General features: G+C 37.5%; 1 protein-coding gene across 7 annotated transcripts in view; it reads left to right on the top strand.

Moving 5' to 3' along the window:
• The window catches only part of Cep350 (centrosomal protein 350), a 137,446-nt gene that overhangs the window by 67,293 nt on the left and 44,694 nt on the right, over window positions 1–25,459 (top strand). For 4 of the 7 annotated variants that reach the window (XM_060364485.1, XM_060364484.1, XM_060364483.1 and 1 more), the window contains exons 19-28: window positions 289–429; window positions 821–957; window positions 2,750–2,872; window positions 5,278–5,447; window positions 10,897–11,093; window positions 11,766–11,950; window positions 12,480–12,567; window positions 13,694–13,840; window positions 16,417–16,574; window positions 25,130–25,252. In XM_060364485.1, coding sequence (XP_060220468.1) covers window positions 289–429; window positions 821–957; window positions 2,750–2,872; window positions 5,278–5,447; window positions 10,897–11,093; window positions 11,766–11,950; window positions 12,480–12,567; window positions 13,694–13,840; window positions 16,417–16,574; window positions 25,130–25,252 — 1,469 coding nt within the window. The remainder of the gene's footprint in view (window positions 1–288; window positions 430–820; window positions 958–2,749; window positions 2,873–5,277; window positions 5,448–10,896; window positions 11,094–11,765; window positions 11,951–12,479; window positions 12,568–13,693; window positions 13,841–16,416; window positions 16,575–25,129; window positions 25,253–25,459) is intronic. The other 3 variants (XM_021660491.2, XM_021660498.2, XM_021660484.2) reach the window with 1 other exon arrangement.

Genomic DNA, 25,459 nt, shown 5'->3' with positions numbered 1-25,459 from the left:
AGAGAAAGGTTGTAAATAACGTTTAGAACTTTATATATGATAATTTTCTGATATTTGAGTTACGTACAACCCTTTGAACTAGTCAAGACTCACTCTCAGGTTAGAGAAGTGGTAACCAAGGTGCATAGTAGTTAATCATCCACAGACCCATCAGCTGTGAAACCCAGGTTATAGTCGAGTGTATTTTTTCACCAGGTATTTGGTCCATGAAACAACTTTATAAGTTAAAACTAAGTTACATAGAAGACCTATAGAAACCCCTAAGCGTTTCACCCATTTTATTTATAGGTCCATGCAGAATCATTGCAGCACGTGGTTAAATCACAAAAAGAAGTGACTGAGGTCCTCCAGGAAGCAACTTGTAAAATAGCAGCTCAGCAAACAGAGACTGCACGTCTCACCACAGATGCAGCTCGGCAGATCTGTGAGGTGAGAGCCACTGGAACCCTTTGCTTTTTCTTCTCAGTCGTTCTGGATATCTTAGATCTGACCAGTAATGGGTCTCTAACATTTAAAAGACACATACTTTGACAGTGACTTTCAGTAAAGACCCCATTAAAATTGTCTTATTTGTTTGTTTGTGTGCGTATTTGAGTTTGAGTGTCAGGGTCATGGGACAATTTGAAGGAGGTGCTTCTCCTGCCACCATGTTGGTTCTGGAGATGCAATTCAGGGTCCTTAAAGCTTTACAGCCTTTGGCTGAGGAGCTATTTTGCTGTCCCCAATCAGTGATCTTTCCAGGGCCTTGTGCTCCTTTTCAGGTCTCCTCTGATACTACATTTTAAAGTCTACTTTTGCTGTTTTGTGTCTTCACATTTAGATGGCAGAGCTAACTCGAACACACATCTCCGATGCCATCAATGCTTCTGGAGTTCCCTTAGCCACACTGCATGACCACCAGCGGCAGCAGCTTCCAGACTTTATGAAGCAACTAAGGACCAAAGCTGAGACAGACAGGTAAGCATTCGGCCATTCAGAAATATAAAATGAGGCACCTTTTACGTCCTATTTGGAGTATAGAGAATATGCTAAATATTAGAGTATAGAGAATACTCTAAATACTCTATACTCCACTTAGAGTATAGAGAATAAAATTATGGGCATACAATCCAGTGAGAAGAGAAACATTTGTCAGCTATTCAGTTAAGTGAATGAATACTTTATACACTTAAGTGTTAATAAAAGAAAACGTGTTTCAGAGGTATGTAATACTGGAATTTAAATAGGGAGGCCAGAAGGTCAGAGAAGATGTTAAAGGGTTGTAATGGGATATAGTAGATGAGGAATAAGTGATATAAAGGATCTGGCAGGCAAATTAAAAGCATGAAGGAAAAAGGGGCACAGCATATTTAAGGGGAGATCAAAACAGAAAAGGCCACTGTGACTGGAAGAGGAGAGCAAAGCGGAAGATGGTGTGGGATGGTCAGGGTAACACCTCACAGATGTTAGAATTTTGGACTTTACTCTAGAAACAATGAAAAGTCATTTAGAAAGTTTTTAAGACAGGGTCTTGCTTTGTAGCCCTGGAGCTCATTATCTAGAGTGGGCTGGCCTCAAACTCAGAGACCTGCATAACCCTTCCTCCCAAGTGCTGGGATTAAATATAGGTGTATGTCACCATGCTCAGTCATTGTATGTGTGTGTGTGTGTGGTTTTTCTTGGGGGGAGTTGTGTGTTTTTTTTGTTTTTGTTTTTATTTTCAGAGTCTCACACTGGAAGTAAGTCTGGCCTGAAATTTTCTGTGCAGTGTACCATGCTGCCTTGAACTTGTGGCAGTCCTTTTGATTTTGTGTTGGCATACTTTTTAAAAACTTAAATTTACATTTCTATATCTTTCTCTGTATTCCACCCCAATCCCTTCCAACATCCCAGTACCAGGTAGAAGAGAGAAAGAGTTAATGGGAGAGGGGCCGCAGTTCTCTCTTAGCTGATTCCCGCTGGTTAGGGTCATCAGGTTCCTTGGACCCAGTCTAATCCTCAGTTCGGGAGATCTCCATCTTCTGTCTCACAACAGAAACCAGGAGCAGCAAGGGGGAAGCAGGAGCAGCCAGCCTTGTTCTCTCTTGGAGCTTTCACACTCTGGGTTCTGGCATTTATTTTCTCTCCAGAGTCCTCAGATTTAAACTCCCTGCATCTGGCAAAGAGCTCCTCTCAGAGCCCAAATGAGGCAAATATGGACCTTCTGTGGACCATCTGAATCAGTCCCACATCCCACACCTGAGACGGAAAAAAAAAAAAAAAAAAAGAACAAAAACATTTATATCCACAACCATTTTGTGCTGAGATTTTTAGCAGGATCCCTTACTCCCAACTTTGTGGATTGTTGAGTTTTTTTGTAGCTGTTTTGGCTTCTTTAGAAAAAAACAACAAAAACAAAACAAAACCAGGGAACTCACTTTGTAGATCAGGCCTTTAACTCAGAGATCCCCCTGCCTCTGCCAAGTGAGTTTCGGGATTAAAGCTGGGTGCTACCACCACCAGCTTGCTTTGTGGGTTATTTTTTTTTCCTTAAATCATGTTTTAACTGTCCAACTGTCTGTATTTCATTGACTTTTTTGATTTATTGGCACTAGGAGTAAATAGAGGTGTTCTTTATGCTCTGTGTCCTTTCTGTGTTTGAATTGTAAAATACTGTCTAATACTTGTAATTTTTATTCATTCGAGGTTTTATCTCCTATTTGTGTTAAGCAGTATTTGAAGTCTTTATCCTACTGGAGACAATGTTAATCATGTTTTGTTTTGTTTTCAGGATAAGTCAGTCTGTTTCACTCTCCCAGAGTAAAGAAGGCACTGTGGACTCAAAGCGTCCGAAGTATTCCCCTTCGTATGATAGTTATTCTGAGCTGTCAAGATATAAGAATCATGATCGAAGGTGAAGGAAGTTTTCATGAGTACAATTTGGTGAACTCTGATAAATGCTTTAAATATTACTTTTTTTTTTCCTTAATTTTGTTTCTCTAAATTGAGTGATGTTTGGCCTTCAAAGTGCCAACCTTCCCTTTTAATCAGCTAATGTGCAAAATATTTGTTTATGTGACAATGCAGCTACTATTTCTTGAGAGTGTAGTAATCTAAACATTGTATAGGTTGTTCCTGCTACACGTAACATTCACAGCAATCTTTCAAGTGAGATAAATGATTAAATTAGAGAGCGAACTGAGAGACCTGGAGACATTAAGAGTTCAACTAAGGGACTAGAGAGATGGCTTAGTGGCTAAGAGTACTTGCTGCACAGTCTTGATGACTGGAATTTTGATCTCAGCACCCGCATCACATTCTGTGTTCTTCTTGCCAGCATGTCTACACACTTACAAAACACTTGTATATACACTTAGATACATGCTTGTATACACACATAGGTAGTGACACATTAAGGATCTGAGCCTTGATTTGATTTATTTGGTTCTAAAGCTTGGGTTTATTGCATATTTCCATACTGACATCCCTTTTTTTTTTTCATCTTCTACCCCTTACCTCCCTTTTTTTTCTTTCTCATCTTTGTCTCTCTTTCTTTCCTCTTCTCTTCTTTTTCCTTCTCCTTTGAGAGTTTGGTCTCACTATGGTGCAATATTAATGTCTGTATTTCTCAGTTATGAATCAATCCTGTGAGTAGATTTTACAGACTTCTTTCTAGCATTTCTAGTGGAAGAATAACCACATTATCAAGTATTTTATAATTTATTATAAAATTAAAAATCAATTAAAAAAAACTAAAAACTTGAAAAGTAATATGTGATAAGCACAAAAGGTATTGATTTACTTATTATGTCTGAAACTGTGTCTTCTTTTTAACCTTAACTGAGTGCTACAATCACTTGATACTTCATTTAGGTTGTTGGGTTACTACAGTGGATTGTTAGTAGGATTCTTTTTCAGTCATGTGATAACCAGGGTGATTTTTCTAAAGTTTGCACCCAATTCAGCTATCCACATCTTTGAATGCTTTCCAAGGCCATTTAGGTTTCTTGTGACTATTTTATGTCACATGTTTTTAGGGCTTATCTCTGTTATAGTGTATGTTACTATATTTATACTGTCCAATCGCATTCTAGTACATGCATATATTACACTATCTGTCAGCTTATAGCCATTTAGGTGGTTTCTGCTTTGGGGGATAACATGAATAATTTTGCTGTGAATATTAATGTTCAAGTTTTTTGTGTGGATGTATGTTTTGTCGTATTTTATGAGTATATATTTAGGAATTACTGGACCATGGGATAAATGTTTTTGTTTGATTTTGTTTTGTTTTTGAAAGACTGAAACTTTTTTAAGAATTGCCAAGATCTTCCAAAGCCTAAGTACTTTACCACCAGAAGTATAAAATTTTCTCATGTCCTTTTGAACAGTAGTTACTCCCTTTTGATTGTAGTTCTTCATGTGGGAGTCATATGCGGTTTTATTTCCCAAATTCACCATAAATAATGGCAGGATTTTAAGGAAAGACAAAAATTAAAAGCAAGTGAAATAAATATAGAAAACTTACCTCTGAAGGTAGAAAGAAAAGTAATTAAGAATATAATAATGGAATATAAGGAGAGAGCTTTTTGATATTTAATTTTGTCATAATTTTAGGCTTTCAGAAAAGTAAAAGGAATAATACCAAGCCCTTAACAATCTTTTATTCAGAGTCCCTAAATGTTGATATTTTGTTGCCTTACTTATTTGTTTTATTTTACTTAAAGCAATTAGAGCTTTTAAAGAAGATACAGGGGCTGTATCACACTGGTAGGATTTGCCTAATATGCCCAAGGGCTCAATCCTTAGCACCACATAAAACCAACTATGGAGGCTCATGCTTATAGTTCCAACACTTGGGGTGTAGTCAGGAGGACCAGGAATTCAAGGTTACCCTTGGATATAAACCAAGTTTAAGGCCAGCATGGGCTACACAAGACCTTGTGTTTAAAACAGAACAAAACAAAGCAACAACAACAAAAAAAAACCAGTACTCCCTGGTGTTTTCACAGAGAAAAAAAAATCATTTATGAATTTAAATTATAAGTTTAGTTCTTACAGAGAACAGTGTCAGTAAAACAATTAGTAATAAATCACAGTGTAAGGAAAGAAAATGGAAGTAGTAAGCAAAAGCCTTCCTTTAACTCAGAAATTTGACTGTGAAATGAAATAGTAGAGTGAGTCTGTTATATTTCCAAGTAAAACATACTCTCTTGATCTTTCCATATTCAAACACTATCTTTTGGTCATATAAGTTTACTTTGAAGTTAAGATCCTTCATTTCTTTTTTGTATGTTTCCATAATATCTATATAAACAGAAGTAGTAGTGGTAGCAGTCGTCAAGAAAGCCCTTCAGTTCCATCTTGTAAGGAAAATGAGAAGAAATTTCATGGTGAAAAGATGGAGAGTTCAATTGGTGAACAACTTCAGACGGCTGCAGATGATTCTTTACGAAGTGATAGTATTCCGTCTCTTCCTGATGAGAAAGGTAACTTTCCTTGTTCACATATGACTGGAGGAATAGGTAGATATCCTTGGAACACAAGAGCAAATAAGTTGTAGTTAAAAGCGATGGGCTTACTTGCACATAAAACTTCAAGAGTTTTTTACCAAAGTGTTGTTTTTCTTTACTGCTTACAGTAACTTGAAGGAATTATTAAGAGCAAAGGAACCAAACCTTGAAGCTTTAGAAAATTCTCAGTCAGTTTCTATTTTATTTATTTTTAAAAATTTGTGTGCTTGAGTATTTCACCTGCATGTATGTCTGTGTACCACATGTGTGCTTGGTGCTGGCAGAGGCCTGAAATGGGCATTGGATTCCCTAGAACTGGAAATGTAGATGGTTGTGAACCATTATGTGGTCCTGAGAACCAAACTTGTTCTTAATCACTGATTCATGTCTCCAGCCCTGCCAGTCAGAGGGGAGGTGCAGCAGAAGAAAGAGGAAGAGGGAGAAAGCAAACATACTTTGGAGAGAACACCAGTGGTATGACTAAACTCAAAAAGACTAGCCATGGATTTGATCAGCTTTTGTAACAGAAGCCAAAAATAGAGATGTGGTTCCCAGCAGAAAGGATGCCACTCTAAACTAAAGTAGGCAGGAAAAAATAAAGGAGAACAGACCATTAGAATTCTATGAGATGGTATCTCAAGCTGCAAAAGGGAGAATTAGCAATTAGCAGATTAGTAAGCCTGCCAGTCAATTTAAGCCAAATTGCCAAGGCTATTCTACCCACCTCAACCCCCCAAAATTAGAAAAGTTAAAAAAAAAAAAAATCTAGCATTGTCCAGACTATTTTCACATTTATTTATAATTGTTATAAAGTTGAATTCCTGAAACATTCTTATATTAGTGTTTTACATCCCTGGGTTTATATGAACAATTCACATATAAATGGAACTTAAAAAAAACCTACCCCTACTTAAATCCTGTTTTTCCACTTACAATCTGAGTCAGGTGATTTTTGATGCTGTGGGGGAAAAAAATTAATGTCCAGAACTACCAATAACAGGAAGAAGAGTGAAGGAACATTTTTTGTTGTTTTTGAGAATGAAATGTTTCCTGGCTTGGTAGGGGTTTAAACATGTTCTCCAAATGCCATTCATCTACATGCTAGTTAACTGTCTTTTGGCATATTTGTTACATGTTTTTTCATGGATGACAAACAGGTGGTACTACAGAGCAATAGTAATGCATGGTACTGCATGGTACTAGCATAGAAACAAAATGGTGGATCAATGGAATCAGATAGAAGATCCAGAAATAAACCCACACACCTACAGATACTTAATTTTTTTACAAAGAAGCCAAAACCATACAATGGAAAAAAGACAGCATCTTCAAGTGCTGGTCTAACTGGATGTCTACATGTAGAAAAATGCAAATAGATCCATACTTATCACCCTGCACAAAACTAAAGTCCAAGTGGATCAAAGACCTCAATATAAAACCAGATATACTAAATCTGTTAGAAGAAAAGGTGAGGAAGAGCCTTGAACTTATTGGCAAAGGAGACGACTTCCTTAACAGAACACCAACAGCATAGGCTCTAAAATCAACAATCAATAAATGGGACCTCATGAAACTGAAAAGCTTCTGTAAAGCAAAGGACACTGTCATCAGAACAAAACGACAGCCCACAGACTGGGAAAGGATCTTCACCAACCCTATACCTAACAGAGAGCTAATATCCAAAATGTATAAAGAGCACAAGAAGTTAAAAAAACAACAATTCAAGTAATCCAATTAAAAAATGGGGTACAGAGCTAGACAGAGAATTCTCAATAGAGGAATATCGAATGGCAGAGAAACACCTAAAGAAATGCTCAACACCTTGAGTTATCAGGGAAATGCAAATCAAAACCACCCTGAGATTTCACCTTACACCCATCAGAATGACTAAGATCAAAAACTTAAGTGACAATACATGCTGGAGAGGATGTGGAGAAAGGGGAACCCTCCTCCATTGTTGGTGGAAATGTAAACTTGTACAACCACTTTGGAAATTAATCTGGTGCTTTCTCAGACAATTGGGAAATAGAGTAAATAGTCCAAAAAGGCAAGGCAGCCAAATCCAAAAATAAAAACTGTTTGAGACTTACATGTAGAAGAATCATAGACAAAACATTGACCTTTAGCTTGTTAATAACTTCTTAATATCTCATAAAAATGGCTCCTGGGAGGGGGGAATAAATGAGGTGTAATTAATAACATTTAATAACCTTTGCTCTGTGAAAGATACTGATAAAAGAAGCACAAGGCACAGATGGGAGAAAATATATTGAAATCATATTTGTAGTGAAGGATTTATATCCAGAATATATAAAGAAGTAAATGAGTAGCATAACTTAAAAACATAAGAAGTGGGAAACAGTAAGAGCTGGAGAGGACAGGAACCGCACAAGGAGAGCAACAGAACCAGAAAATTTGAACACAGGAAACTTCCCAGAGACTCATACTCCAACCAAGGACTATTCATGGAAATAACCTAGAACCCCTGCACAGGTGTAGCACATGACAGTTCAGTGTCCAAGTGGGTTCCATAGTAATGGGAAGAGGGACTGCCTCTGACATAATCTGATTGGCCTGCTCTTTGATCACCTCTCCCTGAGGGGGGAGCAGCCTTACCAGGACACACAAGATGACAATGCAGCCACTCCTGATGAGATCTGATAGACTAGGATCAGAAGGAAGGAGAAGAGGCCCTCCCCTATCAGTGGACTTGGGGAGGGGCATGCGTGAAGAAGGGGAAGGAGGGGCGTATGGGGGGGACACAAAGTGAATAACGTGTAATTAATAATAAAAAATTAAAAAAGAAGACAAAGGGGAAAAAAAACATAAAAGGAGCTGGAGAGATGGCTCAGTAGTTAAGAGCACTGTCTGCTTTTCCAGAGGACTCAGGTTCAATTCCTTACATCCCAGCTCACAATGACCTTGAAAAACTGTTTTAAAAAAATAAATAAAACAACATACAAAATACCTAAATAAGGTACCTTATTAAAGAAAATATACAGATGGTGATGATAATATTTTATAAGTCATAAAAGATATGTAAACCAAAGTCTGCAATGAAAGAGCCAGGTATGGGTAACAGACCTGGAAGGCTAAGGCTGAAGGAGCACATAAAGTTAGGCTTTCTGAGACCTTTCTGGGCAGTATTGTAATACCTGATTTCTAAAGAAGTTAACAGACAAATAAGTAAATAAGATTATGCCAAGATAATACGCTATGCCTGTTAGAATTGTTAAAGTCCCAAAACGGACAGTGTCAAGTTGCTGGTAAGGATATAGAGCGCTGGCTTGCAATTCATCACTGGAGAGAATGAAAGCTCGAGCAGTTACTATAGAAGGGTTTTGTAGTGATCCAGCATCTAATGACCATGTGGTTTTTTTCTTTTCAGTCTGTTTATATGGTGGCTAACATGGATGGATTTTCATATGTTTAACCATCCCTGCACCCCTGGGATTAAGCCTATTTGATCATGGTGAATGATGTTTTGATGTGTTTTGGGGTTCCATTCCCGAATATCTTATTGTGTATCTTTGTATCAATGTTCATAAGGAAGATTGGTCAGAAATTTTTTTTCTTGGTTGAATCTTTGTGTGGTTTAGGTATCAAGTGACTGTAGCTTCATAGATTGAATTTGGCAATATGCCTTCAGTTTCTATTTAGTGGAATAGTTTGAGGAGTATTGGTATTAGCTTTGCTATCTTGTTGATTTTCTCAAAGAACCAGCTTTTAGTTTTGTTGATTCTTTGTATTGTTCTATTTGTTTCTAAGTTACTGATTTCAGCCCTGCATTTGATTGTTTTCTGCTATGTGCTGCTCTTTGTTGGGTTTGCTTCTTTTTGTTATTTTATATGTAACACAATTAGATGCATTAGTCACAAGCTGGCATGCATCTGGGGATCCCCCAAACTCTGATGGGTATGTTTCATATGTGTATGTTTAGTTCACATACACTAACATTTTCTTTATGATACACAGTCCCAGCATTTTGAGAAACGTACAGCACCATATAGAAAACACAAGCACCATACATAACTGTTCCTTTATCCTAGAAGTTGTGCATCCACCCTTTGTACTTTAACTATCAATCTGTTCTTCGCTCTTCTATCTATGCCTTTTTAAAAATATGCTGTCAGTTGCTACTGTATGATCTCAATGCTTTCTTTATGAAGACACTTAATGCTGTGAACTTCCTTCTTAGCACTGCTTTCATTGTGTCTATTTCTTTCCTGACCATTGGTGGTCATTGAGTAGGGAGTTGTTCAGTTTCCATGAATTTGTAGGCTTTCTGTTGTTGTTGAGTTCCAGCTTTAATCCGTGCTGCTCTGATAAGATTCAGGGAGTTATTCAGTCTTCTTGTATCTGTTGAGGCTTGCTTTGTGACCAAGTATATGGCCAGTTTTGGAGAAGGTTCCATGTGGTGCTGAGAAAAAGGTGTATTTTTTGTGTGTGTATGTGTATGGATGAAATGTTCTGTGAATATATACACATTAGGTCCATTTGATTCATAAAGTCAGTTTCATTATTTCTCTGTTTAGTTTGTCTCATTGACCTGTCCATTGATGAGAGTGGGGTGTTTAAGTCTCCCACTATTAATGTGTGGGATTCAATGTGTGATTTTAAACTTTACTAATGTTTCTTTTACAAATGTGGGTGCCCTTATGTTTGGGGCATAGATGTTCAGAATTGAGACGTCATCTTGCTGGCCTTTTCCTTTGATGAGTATAAAGTGCTCTTCCCCAACTCTTTTGAAAGTTACTTTTGCTTGAAAGTCTATTTAATTAGATATTAGAATAACTACTACTACTTGTTTCTTGGGTCTCTTTGCTTGGAAAACATTTTTTTAGCCCAACAGTAGAATAACTTAACTCAATTCTTTGCCAATAATGTTAAACTTTTATGAACTTTTTTTCTTGTCATTTGTGAAACATCTGGTCAGAAATGTTATATAATAGTGTTTTCCTAACTGATCTGTAATTTCTCTTTAAATATTATCAGTCTTTTAATATATTTCTTTTTCTAGCATTTCTAGGTGTTTTATAGAGTTTTTTTCTTGTTTGTAAAATCATTGACTTTTTCCTCTTAATTATTAGGTACAGTTCTGAAAATTTATATAGAATTGTCTCAGTAAAAGGCAAAGAAAGGGGTTTCTATTTAAACGCTTACTGAAAAGAATTATACAGATAGGTATGGTGCTGGGGATGTAGCTCAGTTGGAACCATGGTTGCCTAGCAAACCTGGGTTTGATCCTCAGCCCCACATAACATAAACTAGATGTGATGGCAGGTGGCACACACCTATGATTTCAGCACTTGGGAGGTAGAGGTGGGAGATAAGGGGTTAAAGGCTAGCCTGGGTTATGTGGATTCCTGTGTTACATTATTTCTTCCCCACAAAAGAATTATGATAGTTCTCTCTCTTCTATTAGACTCAACTTCTATTGCAACAGAATATTCTCTGAAATTTGATGAATCTATGACAGAAGACGAAATAGAAGAAAAGTCATTTCGATCTTTACTGCCTTCTGAGAGTCATCGCAGATTTAACATGGAAAAGAAAAGAGGCCACCATGACGACTCAGATGAAGATGCTTCCCCGGACAAGACCGCACTGTCCTCTACCAAGGTATGTTTTTGTTTAGGAGGTAAAATTTTGCAGTTATAGTTTTTCAAAGGTATGAGAATATATTTTATATAAATACCAGTTATATAGTTAGCAACTATCAACTATTTTCTAAGAGGTCAGATTTATATTGTACATATAAAATCTGGTTTGGTTTTTCAAATGAAATAAATTATAAACTTATTAGCTATAAGACCTTAAGGATCTCAGCCAGTATTAATTATAGCTTTTTCACTTCATCCATTTAAAAGATACATTCTTTTTTCCAAATTGTATGCTTCGTGGAAAATAGGGACAAATCTTTACCCTGCTGTGTTTCCATAGGACAATGCATGGCTTGCAGTAATTGTTCATTGACATTTTTTTTTTTTGGCTTTTTGATGAATATTTTCTTAATTATAGATAGTTTTATAAAATGGTTGTTTTCTTTTTCTTTTTATTCTTTTTTTTTTTTAATTTCTTTCTGCGTTGAAATTTCACTATGTTCAGGCTGGTCTCCAACTCATGCGTTCATGTAATCCTCATATCTCAGTCTTTGGAATTATAGACATGTGCTCCCACCCCTATCTTTTTTAATTAATTAATTTATTTTTTTACAAATGAATAACTTTTGAATGAGGTTAAATACCAAAAGATTTAGAAGATGTTAAGTTTCAAATAAATTCTGTACTTTAGGAACTGAGCATGCCATTCTCGGGAGGCCAGGACAGCTTTTCTAAATTCACTATGGAGATGGTGCGACAGTACATGAAAGAAGAGGAAATGCGTGCAGCTCACCAGTCCTCACTTCTGCGTCTTCGAGAAAAGGCCTTAAAGGAGAAGACAAAGGCTGAATTAGCCTGGCTAGAACACCAAAAAAAGCAAGTTCTTTTAATAAGTATAGTTTTTACTATTCAGTTTCCTTTGAAAAAGCAATGCCTCATGTCTTTTGTTTGGTTTTGACATTGGGAAATCAAACCCAGGTTTGATGAATGCTCAATACTTGTGCCAGCTGTGAGCTACTCTCCCAGCCATTCTCATCTGATGTGAGTTTTTCAACATAGTTCTCAAGCTAAACATAGTGGTAGTAATCTTTGGTTTGTGTTACTTACAGGATGATTTTCCTAGTGGTGAATATTTTCATTTCTCTTAGATCACTTCATCCAGCTCATTTTACACTTAATTTCTTTCAAGTGCTGTATGTTGCCCAAAGTATTGCTGTCCTTAGAGGATGGAGTCTAGTGCCTGCATGTATTATATACTCAGTAAGACACTGTAACTTGAATTGGTACTTGCAGTAATTGCTTTCCACATAGGAAGATATTAAATTAGCTTTTAGGCTTTAGATTTTTTAAAAGTTTTTAGATTATAAATTTAACATTTGCATCAATGAAAGAATATTCCTTGCAGACATCTCCGAGACAAAGGGGAGGATGACAAGATGCCCCCGCTCCGGAAGAAACAGCGAGGTTTGCTTTTAAGACTGCAGCAAGAAAAGGTGTGTTGGAAATAGCTCATATGTGATACAGTTTGTCACAAAGGAAGTTTGTTGAATGTGCTATTTTACCTAATCACGTTTTGTTATTATCATTGTCAGTTAGATTTAGTTGATACTACTGTTTATTCTTGTGGTACAATAATTCTAGGCATTTCTTGCCATTGTCATCTATTTCTCCTATTCTAAAACTGTTGTATTGCTAACTTAACAGGCAGTCAAATCTGCCTTCATGTACTACAGAGAATAAAGTAGTCCTTCAAAATGCAAATTAAGATATTTGTAGAAAAGTAGATGTGGGTTAATAGTCATTGTTTTCCTGAGTAAATTTTTGCACATTAATTACATATTGACTAGTTTTATTGCCTTAGTGGACTCAGAAGGGCCTTAGCAATTTAATTCTGAAGAGGCAACACTGTGTGAAGAATGATGGATGCAATGTAGACTTACATGTTTCTAGTGGATTCTAAGTGAAAGTACTCTTTTTGAAAGATGGTGTCTTTTTGTTGTTTGTTTTTGAGACAGTCTTTGTAGCCTGTGCTGGCCTGGGATTTACCATGTAGCCCCAGCTGGCTTCAGATTCATATTCTTCCTGCCTTGGCATCCTAAGTGCTAGGATTACAGGGATATACCAGCATAACCAGGCTGAAATTTTTTAAACTGTGTTAAGGACCATAGACTGATTCATTATCATTGGGGATCTCTTACAGACAGCTGATTCATAACATGAAGCAGGGATAGGGTTTAAGTATTCTTTACAAAAGTGAGAAGTGTTAGAATGTAAGAATTTAACAGCACAATAGTGGTTACACTGACTGGTTTAAGCAGGTAAGTGTAAAGATACAGTAACATTGTGGGAAAATGTGAAAGGTGTGGTAAGTTTAGAAGGGACTATGATTTGCCAGCATGTTTAACTATAGTTACTAAAGCTAGGAGATCATCAATTATTTTGAATGATGGTTTTATTCATAACATTTTCCCTCCCTCATTAATTCAAAATGTTTTGGCATCATTATCTTGAAGTACATTATGTCCGTGATCTGTGTGATAACTTGATTCTTTTCTCTATGCTTCTTTGAACTTGTCTTCTGCAAATCTCAATCCCTTTTCCTAACTCTTTAAATGTTAGGCAGAAATAAAACGTCTTCAAGAAGCCAATAAGGCAGCTCGGAAGGAAAGACAACTGATTCTTAAGCAGCAGGAAGAGATAGAAAGAATCCGGCAGACTACTATAAAACTGCAGGAGAAATTGAAGTCTGCGGGGGAGAATAAATTGGTAATTTAAATGAACATTTTATTGGTTTTTGAGGATGTTGCTTGCTAACCTTAGCTCACTTTGTATTCTGAAATGATAGCTGTTTCTTCAGCGTGGTGTAATAATGGCTAGGATAAAGTCTTATGTGCCTGCTTTTGCATACAGTGGGAGAATACCTTCTTGTGGAATGTGCTCATTTTGGAAGGAACACACGGTTCATTTGTTAGCTTTAAATTCTTTTCTCTAATGAACTAAAGCAGGCCAGAATCCTTAGTTTGCATATCAATTACTCCTCAAAATTAAAAAGAGAGACTCTCTTTCTCATTATATGGTATTCCTCTCAGCTATCCAGATTTAATTTTATAATAACACAAGATTCAAAGGACGTATTTAGGCAAGAATAAAATTTGAATCTATTCTAAGGTGCTGTGAAGTGTCAGTACTGTATTGGAAAATTCAGGATTTTGTAACAGTGTAAAATTTTAAACCCCTCATATTCTCTGTTTTGACTTTTAAACTATTCTCAACTTGACAGAAAAAATTTAAACATATCATAAACATGTTTTTCTGAGTTGCTTGACAATAAGTAGTCAATAAATTAACACTAGTAATATATTATTACTTGTTAACCTCAAGTCTTCAGTTTCTCCACTTGTCAAAATGGTGTTCTTTATAGCAAATCAACTAAAAATCACTAGTGACGTTCAGTTTTTGTGTCTTTGAACTTTCCCTAATGGGTTTTGTATGGTGTTCCCTTGACATTAGATTCAGGTTGTGTATGTGTGGTAGGAGTGTCCTGTAAGTAAAACTGTATTCTTGTTGCCATCAACAGGTAGACCTTGGTTTTGATTAATCCCAGTATTGATCACTGTGCCTCAACCACTTGATTAATTTATACTAGACTTTACTGTCTTAATGGATTAGTTACTTTTCTGTTGCTGTGACAAAGCACCACTACCAAAGACACTTATTTTAAAAAAGCACTTAATTGAGCTGTCAGTGTCAGAAGGTTAAGAGTCCATCATGGCAGTGTCACAGCAGCAAGTAGCAGGCATGATGGCTGGAACAGCTGAGAGTTCACATTTTGATCCGTAAGCAGGAGGCAGAAAACGTACTGGGAATGGTACAACAATTTTGAAATCTCCAATCTCCTTGTGACACACCTTCTCCAGCAAGGCCACACCTCCTAATTTTTTCCAAACAGTTCCACTACCTGGAAACTAACTATTCAAACGTGAGCATATGGGAGGCCATTCTCATTCAGGCCACCATACCTGTTCATTTTCTCTTTCCCTATATCGTCTTTCCTTTTGGACTATGACAGCTTTGCCAGGAAGTTCTCTGTGGAAAGGCCATCCTTACCGCTCACCATGTGTGTGCTCATGACTTGGTGCTCACCACGTACTTCTGCATGAACTTTCTTGTTGCCCCATTTACTCTGACCCTCCATGTAGGCTGTGCTCTGGAATTAGATATGCTTTTTATTCTACTCTGCTGCTAGACCCCACTCTTGCCCCTGGTCTACCTGTACCCTCACATAGTTGGAAACACGTTGCTCTTTCTAATGGCTTTAGGACTTATTTGTTCAAGAGGGGGAAGGAAAAGAGAAGGGATCGGTTTTGTAATTTCATGAAATGTAAATGGTCAAGATGATCTGTACCTATCTTCTTGTAATGAGTATAAATTACTATTTGTGGGGAAATGTATTAAGCAATTAAAATTTCACTGTGTTGTCTGCAGATTTTTTTGTTTGTTGTTTCATTTTATTATTTTTAAAAGCAAGATCTTGCTATGGAGCCCTGGCTGGCTTGCAACCTGCTTTGTAGCCCAGGTCAGCCATGAAAGGCTGGCAGCTGCGCCTCGGCCTCCCCAGTGTTGAGAATGTAGACAGTACCACACCTGGCCTCAAGAGTTCTTCTTGCTCTTCAGAGGTGCTGTGCTGGTTGTTGGAGCCAGTAGTTCCTCCATGTTCTCCCTGTAAACCTTGTAAAATCCATGGACATACTGTTTTCCATAAGACATTTTTAAAATGTACTTTTCTGGTATATTGAAAGTTTCTATCTTTATTCTTTTTGCATGTTCACGTTTTATGGAGTTGTAGGACCCATCATATTTCATTTTATTGTTATTTAAAGCAGTGCTGGGGGTTAAACCTTAGACCTCACACTTGCTAAGCAAGCACTGTCCCTCTGTGCTGCACCCCAGCCTTTGTATTCCTTTCAAGGGTTTTAACTTTTAAAATTCAAGGAGAACATTTGCTTGCTTGATTATATTGGCAGAAAATTTCCAAGTTCTTTGCATTTCCATATTAAAAAAACCAATAATCTCTTATATATAATATTTGTATCTTTCTTTTTTCTCCCTGTTCCTTTTTGTAGTAAAATACTCCTAACATTAAATTTGCATCTTTTTTGAGTCAGAGTCTCACAATGTATACCAAGCTGGCCTTGAATTCACAATTTCTGTTTTATAAATAATTAATATATTGATTTTAGCTATTATAGCAAATGTTTTAAGTTTAAACTTAAGTTGACTGTGTTTAAGATCTCCTTAAGATTCTCTCAAGCCAGTGCTATTTTGCTCTGTGTTGTTTGCAGGGCTCTCATAGTGATGATGATACAAAGGATAATAAGGCAGCTAGTCCTGATCCGGCTGGTTTGGAGACCCGCAGTCCTTCCCCAATATCTATTTCCAGCAGTGAAACCAGCAGCATCATGCAGAAACTAAAGAATATGAGAAGCCGCATGGATGAAAAGTAAATTCATTTTTTTGTGTGTGTTTCCTATTTAATCACATTGACATACTTCATCAGATTAGATTGAGAGAAGAAAATATTTTAGCAGAATTACTAGATTACCTAACAGTCAATTTACAATGCATCTTATTTATAGAACAATTTTCTCATTTTAAACAATCAGGTTTATTTTTATTTTAAAAATACCAAAGGAGTAGCCACATGTATATTCATGATAATATTTTCTCCTTTCTTTTATTAAAGAAAGGTTCCATGTACTGATTTGGGAAAGAGTGATGTATCCTGGTATCTCACCATCGGCTCCGTGACATAGCTCAGACTTAGTCAAATAAGCACAAGTTTAGCTTTGTGAGTGAGTATGAGCTCTTCAGCTGAAACCAGAGAGGTCAAGATTCTCATGGGTTATGGAATGACTTGTCTTTGTTTGTTTTGAGGTAGGGCCTCACTCCATAGCCCAGGCTGACCTAGCACTCATTTATAACCCTGATTAGCCTGAAACTTGTGGCAATCTTCCTGACTCAGTCTCCAGAGTGCTAGGATTACAGATGTGAGTCACCGTGCTGGTGTTTTGTTATCTTTACATTCTACTAAAGTGTGTGCATGCATGTGTGGGAGGAGGCCTGCCCACATGTCACTATTTTTTTTTTTTTAATACTAAACTGTCAATTCCCCTGTTTGAGCTAAATGGACTGGCCAGCAAGTCCTCAGGATTCACCTGTCTCCACACCTCCAACACTGGGTTGCAGATACATGCCGCCATTCCTCGTTTTATGTGAGTGCTGAGAATACAAACTCAGGCCTTCCTGCTCATGCATAAATCCTTTACTATGCTATCTCCCTAGCTCTAAAGTGTTGGGCTTTTTTTTTTTTTTAAGCATTTTTTTTCTAACATTTTTTTTTTCCTTTCTTTCATTTTATTTTGTGATGTGTCATCTTGCTTGCCTGGAACTTGCTATATAGACCAGGCTATCTTTGAACTCATAAGAGATTCATCTGCCTCCGCCTCCCAAGTGCTAAGATTAAAGGCATGTATTACCACACCCAGCTCCCTGAAACATATTTTTAAAATCTCTGTTTGTTCATGTTCATGAGAGTACAAGCATGTATAGGATCAAAGGGTGATCACCTTCCATCTTGTTTGAGATCAGTCTCTTGAGAGCCGCTGCATGTGCAAGAGCAGGTGACCCAGATGTTTTCTTGGTTTCCTTTGTCCCCATCTCATATGTTATTGTGGTCATGCTGGGACTACAGACACATGAGATACCAATTTCAGCTTTCATAAGGATCTGGACATGCAAACTCCAGTCCTCACACTTATATGGCAAGCATTTCATCCATGGAGCAAACCAGCCTGCTCTAAAACATTTTAAAGACCTTTAAAACACTTTCTTTTATGTGTGTCAGGGAGTGAGGGTTGGGGGGACAGTGAGCCATGGCATATGTGTAGCAGCTGGAGGACAGTCTGTAGGAGTGGGCTCTCTCCTTTCAAACTCAGGTCATCAGACTTGGCAGCAAGCACCTATTCCCAAGGAGCCATTTCACAGCCTTCCCCGCCTGTTTAGCTCTCTTTTTGAAGCTCAGGAACAATTTATTAGAATAAAAACAGCTTCCAGAACAAGCAAGAGGTAAATCCTGACAGCACCTGGAGGCTAGAGAAGAGAAGGGTAACGGGACGCGCACTGAAGCTGGCATGCGGTTCAGACACACAGGGCTGAGGGGCTTTAGAGAAAGAGTGAGGAAGCCCAGGTGCTGGGGAAACCCAAAGTGCTAAGCACACTTAGAAAACAGGTACAAAGATCAAACAGGATGTTACAGTCTTCTGAATAATTCAGAGATGGGGATAGTCTTGGGAAGCTCCTGCACTCCAAGGCACGGATCTTGCTTTGCAGTTTAACTTGGCCTGGAGCTGACTGTGCAGAACAGACTGGCCACTTGTCCTGACCCTCCTGCCTGCTCTCACAAGTACTGAATGGGATAGCAAGTGTACCCCACCACACTTAGCAACAAAACTCATATTTAGATGTAGAGTCCAGTTGCACATAAGCTCTGAGCATACAAGGTGTATTTATATGATAGTTACTCCTAAAATGCTAATTTAATTAAGTACAGTTATAAAGTAGCTCCTTATAACTTATAATATACATTTGCTCCTGTAAATGTCTATCCCATATCTAACTTTCCTGAAACACACTAAGTATGGGAAGTAAAACAGATTTTTGTTGAGTGCCATTTTAAGTTAATACTTTGAACTCCAGGTAGAATGACACTTGTCATTTTGATGTATATGACATAAGTCTATCCTCTAGTTATGGAATAGTGAAACAGTTCTAGTGGAGCGAGCCCTTGCTTCCCATATTACAAGAATGCCAGTTCATAATTTTGAACTATTTAAATTATGAGATTGTATTAAAAATAGCCAGAGATGGGTATTGCATATATGTAATCCCAGTACTAAGGGTGAAGCAACAAAGAAAAACTTTCAAGGTCAGTCTAGGGGCACAGCAAATCCAAGCCAGTCTGGCTGTCTTGGTTCGGATTGTGTTACTGTGAACCAATGCCGTGGCCGTGGCAGTTCTTATAAAGGAAAATATTTGCTTGTGTTCAGTTCAGAGGTCTAGTCCATTATCAGCATGGCAGTATCCAGGCAGACATGGTACTGGGGAAGTAGCTGAGAGTTCTACATCTTGATCTGAAGATGAGAGTAGGACACCGTGTGTCACATTGGGCGAAGCCTGAGTATATAAGGACCTCAGAGCCCACCCTCACAGTGACACACTTCCTCCAACAAGGACACACCTCTTAACAGTGCCAACCCCATATGGGCCAAGCCTCAAACACGTGAGTCTCTTGGGCCACACCTATTCTCACCACCACACTGGCCCAGTAAATCTCAAATCAATAAAGAAACATAAGTTCTTTGAGGAAGCAAAGCTAGAACTTATGAAAAAGTTTTAATGAATATTTAAGTGTGGGTAAGAGAGTAAAAGAAAGAGACAAAGATGGACTTTTTGGCTTAAGTTATATATATACTCAAGGCAAGGGTGGGTGGGGCTTCCTAAAAGAATCATAATCACATGTATGTAAATTTCAGGGTCTCAGAATAACTATATAATGATTTTGGTGGCTTTAACATTAAATTGTTCTAAAGGTTCAAACGGTTAGCTATGAATATTTTTATTATTTGAGTTTTGTTTTGGAGACAGGGTCTCACTATGTGGCTCTGGCTGTCCTTGAACTTGCTGTGAATACTAGATGGCCTGCAGCTCACAGAGATCCACCTGCCTCTACCTCCTGAGTGCTGGCACTAAGGGCAAATGCCACCAGGCCCAACTAGATACACAACTTTTATTTCAAGAATTTTTTTTTTTTTTTAGTAGATGAAATGAGGTGATTACTTATGAGGAACATTAAGATGTTTGTATGCTGTTAAATAAAAACAAAGGTCAAAAAGTCAGATATTTTTTTTTTTTTTTTACGTAATAGATCACAAAGAGGTCAAAGTGTGTTTTTACTGTAAATATACTTCATAACCCTGTTGGTGAGATTTTTCTCAAGTTTTCAGCATGAATAAAGGACTTCTTTCTCTTCCTATGTTCCCTTAGTTTTCCCTGCTTAAAACAAAATTTTAAAATTAAAGATAGAGTGAAGGACTAGGTAAATGACTCTGTAGGTAAGAGTGCTTGTTATGTAAGCTTGAGGACCTGAGTTCAGATCCCCAGAGCCCACATAAAAAGGTCATTCACGTGCTTGTAGCTCTAGTGCTGTGAGAAATATAGACAGGAGAATTGCTGGGGCTTACTGACTGATAGCCTGGTTCCAGATTCAATGAGTTACTCTGTCTCAAGGAATTAAGGCAGACAGTGACAGAGCCAGACACTGTCATCCTCTTCTGGCCTTTGCACATAATACCACCACCCTTACACATAGAGACAAAGGTAGTGAAAACTGAGCATTTGAATATTGCATATGTGTAAGCATCTCATGATTACTCGTGGGATGAACGTAAAGGTTTCTCCAAATACAAACTTACTAAACTGGTTATGGTTTTGCATGCCTGTTATCGCACCACTTGGCAGATGGTGCCAAAAGGATCAAAAGTTCATAACCAGCCAGGGCTATAAAAAGGCCCTGTCTCAAATATAGACAGAGTTATAACTCAGTGGTAGATGTTTATGAAGTGCTAGCAAGGCCCTGTATTTGATCTATAACACTGGGGAGAATTTTTACAAGAATTTTTTATGCTTCCTAAATTACTTTTTTCATTGCAGTGACAAAATACCTAATATAAACAGCTTAAAGGAAGAAAGGTTTGTTTGGGTTCATGGTTTCAGCAACTTTAGTTCATTATCATAGGCAGGCAGGTACCCTTGTCGGGGGTGGCAGGAATGTGAGGCAGCTGTTTACACAGAGGCGGAAAGGAAGCAAAGGTGAATCAATGGCAGAGGTTATAACCATCTTCCTCCAGGCGGGCCCTGCTTCCTGAAGCCTCTGTAGCCTTCCGAAGAGCACTACAAGCTAGGAGCCAGACATTGAAAACACATGTATGTGGACATTTCACAGTCAAACCATAAGAGTTCTTTCCTAATTAATAATTTTCTGTTAATGCATGAAAATATGCTGCACTGTTCTGGGAATTTTTTCATTTCAAAGTTAAAATAATTTTTCGTAATTTTTTATTACCATCCTAGTTTTCATTCTGTTGCTGTGATAACTTCCATGACCAATAGCAACATGAGCAGAAAAGTGTTTACTTCATCTTACAGCTATAGTCCATCATCGTAAAGGAAAGCCAGCACAGGATCTTCAGGCAGGAACCTGGAGGCAGGCACTATGGAGGAGGAGTGCCATGGAGGAGCACTGCTTGCTCTCCATGGCTCCTTCACCTTGCCTTTTTACACAGCCCGGGAACACTACCTGCTGGTGTCATGCACACACAGTGGGCTGGGCCCTCCTTCTTCAGTCATCAGTGAAGATGTCCCATGGATTTGCCCACCAGTCTAATGGAGGCATTTCCTTTTGTTTTGTTTGTTTCTGTTGTTTGTTTGTTTGTTTTTCAAGGCAGGGTTTCTCTGTGTAGCCTTGCCTGTCCTGGACTCATTTCGTACACCAAGCTGGCCTAGAACTCACAGAGATCTGCCTGCCTCTGCCTTCCTGAGTGCTGGCATTAAAGGCACGTGCCACTGTGCCCTACTGGAGGCATTTTCTTGAGGGTCTCTTTTCTCAGACTTAAGTTGTGTCAAGGTGACAAGAAACTAACCAGCACAACCACTCTTCTCCCATTCTATATCTTCTTCCAAATTCCTTTGAATGGTGCATGCTGGAAGGAAGACAGTTTCAGGTGCAATTTCTTCGTTGATCCTGTACTCATGTCAGTAAAGGATTCCGTTGCCATTTTCTAAACATGAAAAATAATTCTAATAATTTAACTCACACTTGTAGAGTAGATGCTAGTCTGTGTCTATCGTAGTAAGTTTAGATTAGATTAACAGTTTAAACCCCCAGTAACAAATTTAAGATTGGACTTACTACTTTGCCCCCCAAATTTTTAAGTATTTTTATTGGACTTCAAAATATTAATCACCTGTGATATCTGTGTTACTGTTATCTTTCCTTGTCAACTGCTGCAGCAGACTTTTGAGAAATTTGTGAAGGAGCATAGTCCTTGAAGCATTCAGTGGCTTTTAAAATGTTTTAAGTAATATAGTTTTATTGGGAGTAGGGATAGGGTCAGGTAGTAGCAAAAAAAGTTTGGATGATACATGAAATTTGAGGATGGACTGGAGTATTTTTAACATTAGTGGTCTCTTAAGAAACATTACGCAGAGGGCGGAGGAAGGGAGCGATTGGGACGGGAGGAGGGAGAGAACCACAGGGGGAATACAAAGTGAATAAAGTGTAATTAATAAAGAAAAAAATAGGAAAAAAAAAAAAGAAACGTTACATCCATCCACCAGTGTTTTGACCTCTGAAAGAAAGTATTGTTAAAAAAAAAAAAAAACAAAAAAACTTTTAAATGCCATTTATCTTACCAAAAGTTTTAGAGTTAGGAGCTCTGAGTAAGCACAGCTTGAGCTTCAGTCAGGCACTACAGCTTTACACAGCTGCTTTATGTCTAAGTCCTGTTACTTGTGCAGATGACAGACAGCCCTATTGCGCAGATACACACCCAAGAGTAGTCATCCTTCCCAGCAAAATTTACATTTAATTTTTTTAAAGACATTATTTTATATGCCTGAGTGTTTTGCCTGTACGTGCACCATACCCTTGCTTGGTGCCTTTTGAGGCCAGAAGAGGGTATCAGAGAGCCTGAAGTTGGAATTACAGATAGTTCCAGGGTGCTCGGTGAGTTCAGAGAACCAAACTTGGTTCTGTGCAAGAACAAGAAGCTCTCTTAACCACTGTTACATCTCTCCAGTTCCTTGGGGAAACTTTTGTTTGTTTGTTAGGGTTTTTGTTGTGGTTGGTTGGTTTCTTTTTTGAAATAGGGTTTCCTTGTGTCACAGAACCTTGGCTGTTCTGGACTTGATTTGTAGACCAGGCTGGCCCCGAACTCAAGGAGATTGGCCTGCCTTTGCCTCCTGTACTGGTTACTGTCAACTTACTGGATTGATTTTTATGACATTTTCTCAAGTGGTGACACTGCTTTGGGCTACAGTGAAAGGGTTTTGTCTTAAATGTTTCACCAATAATAATGCCCTTGGTAAAATTTATATTTCTAATGTATGAAGTTTCTTGACCCCTTTTGAAAAAGATCTCATTCTGTAACCGAAGCTGACCTTAAACTCAAAGCATGTGTGTGTCTGTCATTCCCATATGGTTACCTATTTAGAATCCTGAAGGATTATTAGCTCTACTGGGAAGTACTTGGCCCTTTTATCTTAAGGTTTTTTTCAGGTTTTAATGGGCACTTCTAGTTATATAATATATATAATATATAATAATATTAAATAAGGAAATGTGTTTCTGGGAAGATGTTTCAAATGTCTAATTTCTTATACTCTTTTTTTAAACAATTCATTTTAGATTAGCCATTTTTCTTGTTCTTCATTTTTAATGTAGAGGTTTGACTATGTTTTATCTTTATAAATGACAAGCAAATGTTAGTTCTTATTCTGATAGAGAAAATATGTTTTCTGTAAAAGACTAGATAAAAAATATTACCCATACATTTTTAAAAAGCTTATTTTATGTGTTCCAATACTATTTTACTTTCTGTGCTAGGTCATGCACACATTTAGCAGTTTTATTTTTAAAAGGGTGGGTGGTGTTTGAATGTTATAAATAAAAATTTTAAACTTTCAAAGTACATTTTATTTTGCATAATATTTTGATAATTATAACTAAAATAAGTTTAGTATACATTCATGAAAAATGACAAGGGACACTGAAGTGTCTTTCTGAAATTTGCAGGAATGCATTTTCTTAAAGTTCAGTTCAGAAAATCAAGGCAATCCAGATGTAAATGACTGTGTGTATGTATGTGTAAATAGAGTGATGAAATGCTATCTGTGGAGGAACAGACATGTTGTCTAAGACATGTATAAACAAAATGTTATGTGCTTTCAGAAAAAATCCATGGCTGGATTCATGCATAGATTTTCTCCCTTCTGGAAAATACTGATATTAAGCCTTGCCCATCCAAGGCAATAATGAAATGTTGCCTTATCTGCAAGTCACCATTGTGCGCATGTGAACAGGAGCATGCTCTGTCAAAGAGGGTTAGCCTTTCCGGCTGTCACCGGGCACATTTCTCCTTTTACCATGTGTGAGATCTGTTTACTACTACAGAAGAAGAAAAGTGAGCTTCCTCTGCCTTTAGAACTCTAATATATATGGACTTTTCTTATCTTTGGCCTTACAATTGAACTGTTCATAACATTCTTTGCTGACAGTATTAATTCAGACTAGCTTACTTTTATTTCTAATTGAACATCCTGATATTTCAAAGAATTGGTGTTGATTTTCAGCATTGTTATTTAAGTGGCCCTATGTTAGATTTAAAGCAAGATATCTGTAATAAGTTCTGTTAATAGTTCATGTTGTCAAAGTTAAGATATTTTGTAAATTGCATTACTGAATTATATTTTTATTTTCAAGCTAGATAATGATGGTAAATAGGCCAATGATGGTTAAATAAACCAGATGCAGTACTTTAGCTTAAAAAAATACATAACAAGGTACAGGTACAAAAATCAGTTGCTCAAAATTATATATGTGTAGAGTTTCTGACACACGAGATCATGGCCAGTGTTAAAGCTTCTTGAAAATGTATTTAGCCTCACACTGTTCTTCTCATTACATTTTCATAAACAAGTAAACTTACCTGAAAATGTAGATGATGGCTAAGCAATGTTTGAGAAGACACATTTTTTTCAGAAATCATTGGCAATTTATAAAGGTTTGTGTGTGTCATGCATAAAGATTTGCTTTCCTGAGTAGCATGCAATATTTAGGACGCATATTAAAAGACCTTCATTCGACTCTTTTGCTTTCCCTTTCTCATTCTTCCTGCCTCTTGATCTCTTGGTTTTAAAATCTTCCTCCTTATTTTGTAGACACTGCTCTCCTGTTCACTACTTCTTCTCTGTCTTTACGTCTCACCACTGGGCCTCTCTCAGTGTCTGTTTTCCCAACCTTCATCCCAAATTCCAGCTGTATATCTACAACCAGTTGGTCAGGTAACTTTGCACCTTTTTCAGTGCACTCTTTGATAGAGCATGCTCTGTTCTTTTTGTTTGTTGTGTTTGCTCCCCCCCTCCCTTTTCTTGTTTTGTTTGTTTAACAGCATCGTGGAGGCGTCTTGTCAAATGTCATATGGACTTTCCCCTAGTGTTTCCACACTAAATGACATGATGATTGTTTCAGAACGAAGCATCAGTTCCTCT

The sequence above is a fragment of the Meriones unguiculatus genome, chromosome 11 (genome assembly GCF_030254825.1).
Source record: "Meriones unguiculatus strain TT.TT164.6M chromosome 11, Bangor_MerUng_6.1, whole genome shotgun sequence".
NCBI classification, from domain to species: domain Eukaryota; kingdom Metazoa; phylum Chordata; class Mammalia; order Rodentia; family Muridae; genus Meriones; species Meriones unguiculatus.
Note: the sequence above shows the minus strand (reverse complement) of the source record. Positions and strands in the feature narration are given on the sequence as shown.